This window comes from Amblyomma maculatum, chromosome 1, assembly GCF_055883805.1.
Source record: "Amblyomma maculatum isolate TAMU_Amacu chromosome 1, ASM5588380v1, whole genome shotgun sequence".
In the NCBI taxonomy this organism is placed as follows: Eukaryota; Metazoa; Arthropoda; class Arachnida; order Ixodida; family Ixodidae; genus Amblyomma; species Amblyomma maculatum.
The window spans coordinates 341,929,601-341,940,510 of NC_139344.1; the positions used below are offsets into that span (position 1 = coordinate 341,929,601).

The 10,910-nt window shown below is 49.8% G+C and overlaps 1 protein-coding gene across 1 annotated transcript in view; it reads left to right on the plus strand.

Moving 5' to 3' along the window:
• LOC146207610 (urocanate hydratase-like) overlaps nucleotides 1-10,663 on the plus strand; it is a 32,985-nt gene extending 22,322 nt beyond the window's left edge. The window contains exons 18-22 of the mRNA XM_084589110.1: nucleotides 1,213-1,312; nucleotides 4,244-4,325; nucleotides 4,726-4,774; nucleotides 5,673-5,723; nucleotides 10,420-10,663. Of these exons, the coding sequence (XP_084445236.1) occupies nucleotides 1,213-1,312; nucleotides 4,244-4,325; nucleotides 4,726-4,774; nucleotides 5,673-5,723; nucleotides 10,420-10,560 (423 nt within the window). The 3' untranslated portion in view covers nucleotides 10,561-10,663. The remainder of the gene's footprint in view (nucleotides 1-1,212; nucleotides 1,313-4,243; nucleotides 4,326-4,725; nucleotides 4,775-5,672; nucleotides 5,724-10,419) is intronic.
• The last annotated feature ends 247 nt before the right edge of the window (nucleotides 10,664-10,910 follow it).

The following is a 10,910-nucleotide window of genomic DNA, read 5'->3' on the forward strand; positions in this document are numbered from 1 at the left end:
AAGAAAAGCAGCAAAGCCAGCTTTCGAGAATGATGTTCAAGATAAAAAGACTGTTGGGGAAAATGAAGGTTTCTCTCGTTTGTAAAATTTTAGGAGGCCAATTGAAGCTTCTACCTCCGCCTAACATACAGTATAATTATTATTTCATAAAAACGATTTTGCTGCCCTCCCTCCTTTTTTTTTTTTTTCTTTTCAGCGAAGAAAGGTTACGAAATACACTACGTAGTGGGACCCTTTCTCCCATTTTAACCAAGTACTATACCTCCCACCACCCTACCACCCGAAATTAAGAAAGCAAGATTAATTATGGTTTTCCTATGATAAATTTTGTGTTCAGAAAGTGGTGAGGGAAGAAAGGGGCGGTCGCCCTTCCTCCTCCTTATCCATAAATTTGACCTTGGCACCTGTCATCTTGGTTCATTGCGTAGAAGTCAGGTTTTTGTGTTGTGACTTTTTGCCTTCGTGGACGTGTTTCTTCAGTTGGCCTTTACCCTTCAAGATACGAAGTCGACGTTTATAAGCCCCTGTTCAGTATTGAAAATAAACAATTGCTGATAGCGCTGCACCTTTTGCATGCAAGCGTCCCCATCCTTGTGCCCGTACGTTTTGCACAATCCATTAAATAAAAACGCTAGAAAAATACGTTTCATTGATGGTATCCGGTTGCGATTTTGAGCGCTTTTTAAGTTTCAAACACTTCGTATAATAAGCGCGCGCGCACGCACGCGCAAACACACACACACACACACACACACACACACACACACACACACACACACACACACACACACACACACACACACACACACACACACACACACGCACGCACACACACACACACACACACACACACACACACACACACACACACACACACACACACACACACACACACACACACACATTTCTGAACAATATTGCGCAATTAGGCGCTTCTCTTTACACTCTATGAGACTCCCATTCAGGCTTCTCATGTAGGCTCTGCAGTTAAACACTCCATTAGTGTTATCTAAATACTACTTTTAAAATCGAAGATAAACCTTAGTGCTGTATAGGTGACCATATAAATAAATACTAGACGTAATTCATGTCCGCGAGCCTTGTAAATGAAGCATCGCGTGTATACTGTGTATACTGCGCCTGGCTTGACGCAACGCTTGACGCCACCAACGCTGTTCGGCTGCAAGCAGTTCCTTACTTTTCCTACCGCAGGGACCCGTAGTGATCAGCCGGGACCACCACGACGTGAGCGGTGCTGACAGCCCTTACAGGGAGACCTCGAACGTGTACGACGGCTCTGCCTTCACAGCAGGTAGGCCGCTCCCTTCTCGGGAGCTCGGGCGTCATTAGGTACATGGAGGAAGGAAAAACCTTGGGAGATGCAGTTACGTCACATTTTTTTCAACCGAAATTGAGGGTTCCCCTCGCCCTCTAGGCCAAACTCCTGCGGCGTTAGCCCTCCACTACGGCTCCTCTTTCTCTCTTTCCACTTTCACTCCCACCTTCCCCCCCTCCCCTTACGGGACGGTTGAGGTGTCCACCGAAATCAAGTGAGTTCCCGCGCCTTTCCCTTCCTATAAATCAATCAATCCGTGGTTTCAGAACAGTTGCGCATGCCCCGCGAGCAGACGGTCTCGCGTTGCGCCGGGCTGCCGCCAGCTGTCGCGAGCTTCCAAACTGGCCCTTACGACGGCATGCTGAATGAACTAAACGCGCAATTGGAGTCCAATGTTCACTGTAGGCCTCCAAATCCTTGCGCCTTCCGCGAAACGCAAATATTGCACAAATATTCAGATCCCCAACTCTACCTGACAGGCTCTGCCAACAGCACAGTCGATATGGGTGATAGAGACGACGAACCATGCCTATAGGAATCCCAGTAGCCATTGCAAAAGCACGTGACTCCCGCCACAATCTTGCTATGCCGCTCGGATTGCGAGGGCCTCCACTAAGATTTCCTTCCTTTATGATTAGGTATAGTAAACGCCACGCGCATCTTTCCTCTTTTCAGCCCTTCTCTCCTTGCCCCAGAAAAAGACTACCGGGTACCATGCATTATCTTAACCGCCTCCTCCTTCACTCAGTATATACTTAATCCGTCGTAATGGCATCACTTTCGGGACAGGAAAATCAGTGTCGTCGCTTTTGGAGCACGGTCTCAATTCGTTACCTCACAAAGAACAAATGTTGACCAATGAGTATGTGCCATATTGCTGGTCACGTGATCAACACGGTTTAATACCCCTGTCACACGGACAGTTTCGATCTTCATTGAACTCGATCTGCATTCAACACAATGCAGATTGTGGTTTCTACGTGGACATAGGCCACTAACCACCGCGGGTTCGAGCGTCGCGCGAGCCGAAGCCCCGATCAGCCGTCACCGCGCGCACACTGAAACACTGCAGCGCGCACTCATTCTCCACCGGGAGGAGAGCACTGCGCTGCAAGGACACAAACCTCCAAGTTCACAAAGGAGACGTTTATTGAAACGCCATCCTCCAGCGGCACACACACACACACACACACACACACACACACACACACACACACACACACACACACACACACACACACACACACACACACACACACACACACACACACACACACACACACACACACACACACACACACACACACACACACACACACACACACACACACACACACACACACACACACACACACACACACACACACACACACACACACACACACACACACACACACACACACACACACACACACACACACACACACACACACACACACACACACACACACACACACACACACACACACACACACACACACACACACACACACACACACACACAAATATACAAACGCACATACGCACACATACTCAGTCACCGTGTCCCTGGAGCGCGCGAGGGGCAAGGCTCCCCTGCGCGCACGAAGTGACACGGAGTGCGCGCCGCAAGCACGAAGGGCGTGCTGTGATCTCTCTCTCGCAGTGACCAAAGGGTTCCATTGAGAGAGAGTGGGCAACCACCGCAAGGTACGCCTGTCGCGGATCGTTGGATCACGATCGACAGGCTCGAGCTTCGCTCTCAGGTACGACCCGGAGCAGACGAACCCGACTACACACTGGTCTGCGCGGACAAAGGCCGGCAGACAGGAACAGTTGCGTACGCACCTTGCGATGTCTCGGAGGGGTCTCTCTCTGAGCTCCGCTCGGACAGTCGCGCGAGCGCGGCTGTCGAAGCGGTGCCGTGTTCCCGCCAAAAGGCGCCAATGAGAACAACCACTGGAACGCCAGGGCGGAGCTGTGGCCCGAACGGCAGTGACAAGTCGTTCGAGCCCCTCTCCGCCGCCTCAGGCGGGAGAAAGGGAACAACTGGGAAGCGGGCGGCGGCCGCGCAAAGGGCAGCCGCAGCAAGCCCGAATCCCACAAGATCGAGATTGTCACACGGCAAATTTCAGGTGCAATCGAGATCAATCCTGCTTGACTTCAAGCTGCTTCCTCAATCGATCTTGAGATTTCAAGCACACTCAAAAGCTGTCGTCGACACCCTCGTAGCGCACATGAGGAGTCAGTGAGTGAGTGAGTGAGTGAGTGAGTGAGTGAGTGAGTGAGTGAGTGAGTGAGTGAGTGAGTGAGTGAGTGAGTGAGTGAGGGAGTGAGGGAGTGAGTGAGTGAGTGAGGGAGTGAGTGAGTGAGTGAGTGAGTGAGTGAGTGAGTGAGTGAGTGAGTGAAAAAACTTTATTGAGGTCTTTTGGTTAGTCTCGGAGAGTCTTCCTGCAGCCGCTTCTTCGCCACCGTTGGAGACTCCTTAGTACGGGTGGTTCCCTCATTCCAGGGCTCCGCTGGTCCTGGCTACCTCGCATGCGTGCTGCACCAATGCCCTTTGGGCGGTGAGCTCGCAGCTGGTTAGCAGGCCCTCCCATTGCTCCGCACTCGGGTTAGTTTGTTTGTGGAAAGTGCAGTTGTGTTTACATTCCCATGTGACGTGGTATAGGGTCGGTATAGGAAAATTTCTCAATGCTCATTGAAAACGCCCGTGTAGCATGGGATGCTTCAATCCTTCTTGAAAACCTCAATGCAGATCGAGTTGAATGAGGATCGAAATTGACCGTGTGACAGAGGTATTAGACGTGAGAGGCTTGTGAGAAAGGAGCACAACAATCCTTGTTTTCGCCTAAGAAAGAGGAAGAGTGTGAAGATTTAGACTTCGAGATGCACGTGCTTGCTTTTTTTCCCGCTTTTACTTTCCAGATATGGCTGTCCAGAACTTCGTCGGCGACGCGATCAGGGGAGCAACGTGGGTAGCACTCCACAACGGTGGAGGCGTCGGCTGGTGAGTGTGCACTGCCGATTGGATATGTAGCATAACCATGTCGTCTTATCGTTACGCTGCACACAGAGGTTTAGAATACTACCAGGAAGCTTTGAGTATTATCTAAGTAAACGAATATTTTCACTTTACAGTGATTTTAATCGCAAGTAGAATACCGCTACTACACAAACAAAAGCCAGAAGGTATCCAGAGTTAAATTTGTTCTGAAATCTGTACGCAAGCATAAACGAGAGTTCAGCTTACCTTCGATGGCGCTTATGGTTACATTTTCAATAGTATCTGCAGTGTTGTGCTCTGTTATAAGGCACATAATCGTCCCAAAAATTGACATTATATCTGACAATTTTATTTCATGGTTTGGGGACTTATTATGGCCGTCTTTGTTCTTCTTCTTTGGCAGGGGCGAAGTCATTAACGGCGGATTTGGCTGCCTTATTGACGGAACCAGGGTGAGTCCGATGTTATCTTCGAAAATCAGATTAAAATGAGAGGGTTTAATTTTAGTGATTGAGGGAAGGAGGTCATTTTTTAAAACCGGCTGTATAAATCCATTTCGGCTTAATACGATATTTATTGGTCTCAACCAAACTACCGAAACTCGCTAGGGTTGCAGTTTTTTTTTTTTTAATTTCTGGTCATCTGGCCAGCGCTGCAGAGTGGGATTGCCGTGATTTTCATTATAGCGACGACTTGTTAGGACAAGTTATGACGTCACTAATTTTCTGAAAGAAACCGTTTCTATCTGGCGGTATTGCGCAACAACCCCTCTCCAGACCCGCTCTTTCCCCCTAATACTACTCGTCACCACTTCTTGTGACGTCAGTGATGACGAATGAGCGATCTTTCGCCAGCTCTAGTATCAAAGCTTGCACTGGTCAGTAGCAAGTAGGAAAATTATTACGTTGAAAAAAAAAAAAAAAAAAAAACAGTCGTGAAGTATGGGTATTTTCCGATAGTAAGCAACACTGAAAGAAATCCATTAATTGTGAACAACTACATGGTTCGGGTTTCGAGGACCCTCCAGCCAGTCGCAAATGGCAGAAGAAGGAGGGGGGATCAGAAGTTGCTTTTCTATCAAGGCCTCCTTTCTAAATCACGCGATAGGTGATGCCATTGTTGAGCAGGTAACGCTGAACGTCGTCCACAATGCATTTCTAAAATCCGCAATCGCCCATTTAAGTTAATGCAATGTCACAGCGTCCATGCATGTATCTTTGTCGGTGTACAACGCTGAGGGCTGAGGCTTGATGAAGTGTCGACCTTCATAAGTTCGTACGTGCTACTGCATCATCCTACTGCCGCTGATGACGTTTTGTGCGGACTGAACACGTGTGATTTGCCTTTCAGGAGTGCGAGGAGCGTTTGAGAGCGCTGCTGTCCTGGGATGTCAACAACGGCGTGAGTATATGTTCATGAAGCATGCTATGAAACAGACGAAAAAAGCTGTTAAAAACATCCACTTTTCCCTCTAAATTCGCGGTGTTTTAAAAAACAAAATAGAGCAAAGGATTGAGAGAGCGGAGGAGTGTTTCTAGTTACTCGTTAAGTGTAAGCTAAACCTGTGTGGCCGGGTTAATTATCTGCCCAAGTGAACACCGGAGTCCTTCAGTTCATCTATACTCGTGTGTTGTCGACAAAGCAAATAATTTTGCTGCCTCTAGGATCTCAGCTGTGTGTTGTGATTCTATAATGACTGCCCAAGAAACTAGTTTTTCCATGGCGGGCACACTAGTAAGGCTGACGCGCATGTCCATTTTGTTTAAAAAATGAGAAGGGTTAAACGCTGCTGAACCGAATGTAGAGCGAAAGCATTAGCTGCTGGTGACTGAGCATTCTTCTTTCTCTTCTTCGTCTTCTTCTCCGTCTTCGTCTTCTTCGCGACTGTTCATTCAAGGTCATTCGTGGCAGCGGCCACGGCATACGCGACGAGCTGAAACCCGACGTAAGGTTGCATTCGCAACAAAATTAGAGCCAGCAGAAGAAAGCATCCGCTACATGCATAACGAAAAAATTATTACGAAGGAGTATTATGATACACCCTAATACGAAATCTGAGCGCAGCTATTTAAGCGGTTTTGCGATGCATTTAGGCAAAGACTTTGAGAGATGCTTGTAGGCATGCATGTGCAGTTACAAAGCACTCTTTTTTTTTTTTTTCTGAAGAGCCAAAGAAAATTGCTTAGAGGACAAAGATAAATATATTCTGTCCAGAATATCTACCTATGCTTTTATGGTATGTTGCAAGCATGCATATGACACAGCAGAGCTTCCAAAACCTGCCCAATTTCGCAAAAATCGTTTTGAACGCAGTGTCGGGAGTAGCCATAAGTAAACGAAGCAGAAGAAGCATAAGTGACGGGGAGCGAGAAATTGTCAAGTTATTATATATATATTGTAAGGTAACGCGAAGGTCGGACTTGGGGAATCAGGCTTTATTACAGACCTGAAGCCTTGGTCGCACACTGCAGCCAAACACACTCCGCGATGACGATGGGTATCTACAAGAGGGAGCAGGATGAAGATGAAGCAGCACGTTCAGCAGTGTGGAAGATGAAGCGCCACACAGTGCTCACACTATTACGCCCGCGCAGTTCAAGCGGCCAGCCTGGCCGCAATTAGTCCGCAGGAATGCGCCGAACAAAAGGTTTCATACGTGAAACGTGGACAACTTCAGTGCCACGGTAACGACAGTCCGGAGGAGGGTAAACAGGGGAGACGCGATAGTTGACCGGGGAGGTTTTTGCAAGAACTGTGTAAGGACCATTGTAACGGTGCTGTAACTTGTCACAAAGGCCAGGAGTGCGTAATGGGGTCCAAAGTAACACCTCGTCGCCGGGACGGAACGAAACTTGGCGATGGGTTGCATCATAGCGGTACTTGCGGTCTTCCTGGCTAGCTTCCGTGTTGACGCGAGCAAGCCGGCGTGATTTGGCCACTCGGGAAAGGAACTGGTCAGGAAGAGAGGATGAGAAACTGGCATGTGTAGAAAGAAAAGAGGCGTCAAGAAAGGTAGCGGGAGAACGGCCGTAAACGAGGAAAAACGGGGTGTAACCTGTGGTCCGCTGTACAGCCGTATTGTAGGCGAACGTAACAAAAGGAAGTATTACGTCCCAGTTTCGGTGGTCCTGGTCGACATACATAGACAACATGTCAGAAAGCGTGCGGTGGAACCGCTCAGTCAACCCATTGGTCTGCGGGTGATAGCTGGAGGTCAATTTGTGATGTGTGGTTGAGGCTTCAATAACTTCGGCTACAATCTTCGACAGAAATGTCCGACCACGATCGCTGAGAAGCACTTGAGGGGCCCCATGGCGCAGTACGAGCGATTCCAAAAAGAAGGTCGCGACCTCATGTGCTGAGCCATTAGGCAGGGAAGCGGTCTCAGCGTAGCGTGTTAGGTGGTCGACGGCGGTGACGATCCAGCGATTACCTCGTGCGGACAATGGAAGTGGCCCGTATAAGTCTATGCCAACAACGGCAAAAGGAGTAGCAGGGCAAGGTAGCGGCTGTAGTAGGCCAGCAGGAGGAGAAGTGGGCCGTTTGCGGCGCTGACATGGCAGACAAGAGGCGACGTATTTTGCCACACTTGAGGCGAGGCCTGGCCAGAAGAAACGGGCTTTCACGCGGTGGTAAGTTTTATGAAAGCCTAAGTGACCGGCTGTAGCATCATCGTGGAAAGCCGCCAGGATACGGGTGCGAAGCGCTCTCGGAATAACGGGGACCCAACGGGTGCCTTCGGAGCAATAAATATAACGGGAGAGCACGCCGTTGTCAAGTTTGAACTTTTGGAGTTGCCTGCGCATCCTAGCGGTAGGAGGGTGAGAAGCACCGGTGAGAAGGTTGATTAGGGAAATACAGTAGGGATCTGCTCGCTGGTTTGAAATAATGGCGTAGCGATCTGGAGCAGCGGCAAGAGTAGCACAGGTTAAGGTTGGGGCTCTGGACGACATTGGGACGTCGAGGGTGCACGCAGGAAGGCTCGAGGAAGCACTAGGTGGCGATTCTGATAGCGGGCAGCGGGAAAGAGCATCGGCATCTCGATGTTTGCGTCCCGATTTGAATATGACATCAAAGTGGTACTCCTGCAAACGCAGAATCCAACGGCCCAGGCGTCCAGTCAAATTTTTGAGGGTTGATAACCAGCACAGGGCGTGGTGATCGGTAACGATCGTGAAATGGCGGCCGTAGAGGTAGGGGCGGAATTTCTGAACTGCCCAAACGACGGCTAGGCACTCTTGCTCAGTGATGGTGTAGTTGCGTTCCGCTAGTGTTAGAGTTCGACTGGCAAACGCAATTACCTTTTCCCGAGAAGCGGTATCACGTTGCAGAAGTATGGCGCCGATACCGAGGCTGCTGGCATCGGTGTGAAGAATGGTGGCAGCAGTGTCGTCGAAATGAGCGAGAACAGGGTCCGAAGTGAGGGCATTCTTTAGGGTTTGGAAAGCTTTTTCGCATTCTTCGGACCAATTGAAAGTAGTACGGTCTGTAAGGAGGCGGTGGAGCGGTGCAGCAATGGTAGCGAAATTTCGAATGAAGCGGCGAAAGTACGAAGACAGGCCAAGGAAACTGCGTAGTTCCTTAGTCCGCTGAGGGCGTGCAAAGTTCAAAACTGCAGCAAGCTTGTCAGGGTCGGGTCGAATGCCATCGCGGCTGACGAGGTGGCCCAGGATTCGCGTTACCTTACACGTGGTGGAGGTGCGCCTTGATTTCCCCGCTGCTTCGTCACCTGCATCCACCTGGAGCTTCGTTCTGGCCGCCGTTTGACCCCGACCACCATCGTCATGACACAAGAGGGCCACTCCGCTATTCCGGCTGCTACCAACTCGACTCCAGCTCCCCTTGCCACTTGGACTGTCAGTAGCCGTCAGCGCGACCCGCAGATGTTCGCCGGTCTCCGCGGCGACGACGCTGATGACTGGCTCGACAGCTACGACCGGGTCAGTGCTTTCAACCGATGGGACGATTCTCTTAAATTAATTAATGTGTCCTTTTATTTGACGGATGTGGCCAAAACGTGGTTTCTAAATCATGAGTCGACGATTCCGGACTGGGCTACCTTTAAACAAAAGTTACGCCAGATTTTCTGCGCTCCTACTGTTCGCACGGAGTCCGCCAAGAAGAAGCTAGAAGCCCGACTTCAGCGGCCTAATGAGACCTACACCTCTTATATAGAAGATGTACTTTCACTTTGTCGGCGCATCAATGACACAATGCCAGAGGCCGAGCGGGTTCGGCACGTCCTTAAAGGTATTGGGCCACTCGCCTACAACGCCCTGGCCGTGCAGAACCCTACCACAATCGATGCCATCATATCCACTTGTCAACGCCTTGACGAACTACAGTCAATACGCCTGCAGCCTGATCCCACTTCATTTGGTTTCACTGCCGAAGCTGACCTCCGTGTGCTTATTCGCGAATTAATTCGTGAAGAGCTCTCGGCTCAAGGTAATTTGTGCCGCCCTGCATCTGAGCCACATAATTCAAGTGCCGGCCTGCGTAGCATTGTTAAAGAAGAGCTGGCCTCAATGACCTATTCCCCGCCAACATCGGTCGCTCCTACCATTTGTCAGGTGCCAACGTACGCCCAGATCACGTCCTTGCCGCCCGCAGTTGGAGCGCCTACGCCACCGGCGCCTACCACTGCTCATGTCGCTGCATTGGCACCACCTGCCGCAGCGCCGACATACTACCCCGCACCTCCACCACGTGTAAGGTAACGCGAAGGTCGGACTTGGGGAATCAGGCTTTATTACAGACCTGAAGCCTTGGTCGCACACTGCAGCCAAACACACTCCGCGATGACGATGGGTATCTACAAGAGGGAGCAGGATGAAGATGAAGCAGCACGTTCAGCAGTGTGGAAGATGAAGCGCCACACAGTGCTCACACTATATATAAAAAATGAGATGTGTTCAACGAAACTTTAATAGATACATAAAACTTGCCTCTGAGAAGTATTGTTGCATAGCTATTTATTCAGCCACGTTCAAGCTGCCGTGCCCAAGTTATCCAGGGTAACACTTTCTTGATTTAGCAAGTAGACTATCCCGTTTTCGGCAATACAAACGAACATGCATTTTGTCTTTTCGCGCAGGTGTGCCGCAGAAGCTGGTCTGGAAACAAGTACGCCTTCGAGACGATCCAGCGCGCCATGGTGGACTGTCCTTGCCTCCATGTGACACTGCCACATGAAGCAGACGAGCAGCTTGTCAAGAAAGTGCTCGCGCAAAAGTAGGCTTAGGAAGACGACATGCAGGTCTAGATTTCGGTTTTATTTTAAGAGCACCGTGTTGTACATGTGGAGATACCATACACTAAAGGAATGTGGCTGTCTGGCCTGTGGTCATTCATTCTTTGGAGGGCTTTATGTCATGACCTCCCTGCTATCGAAGGGACAGAGAAGCCACTCCTATCACATGATCTCACTAAAAACGCACACACACACACACACACACACACACACACACACACACACACACACACACACACACACACACACACACACACACACACACACACACACACACACACACACACACACACACACACACACACACACACACACACACACACACACACACACAC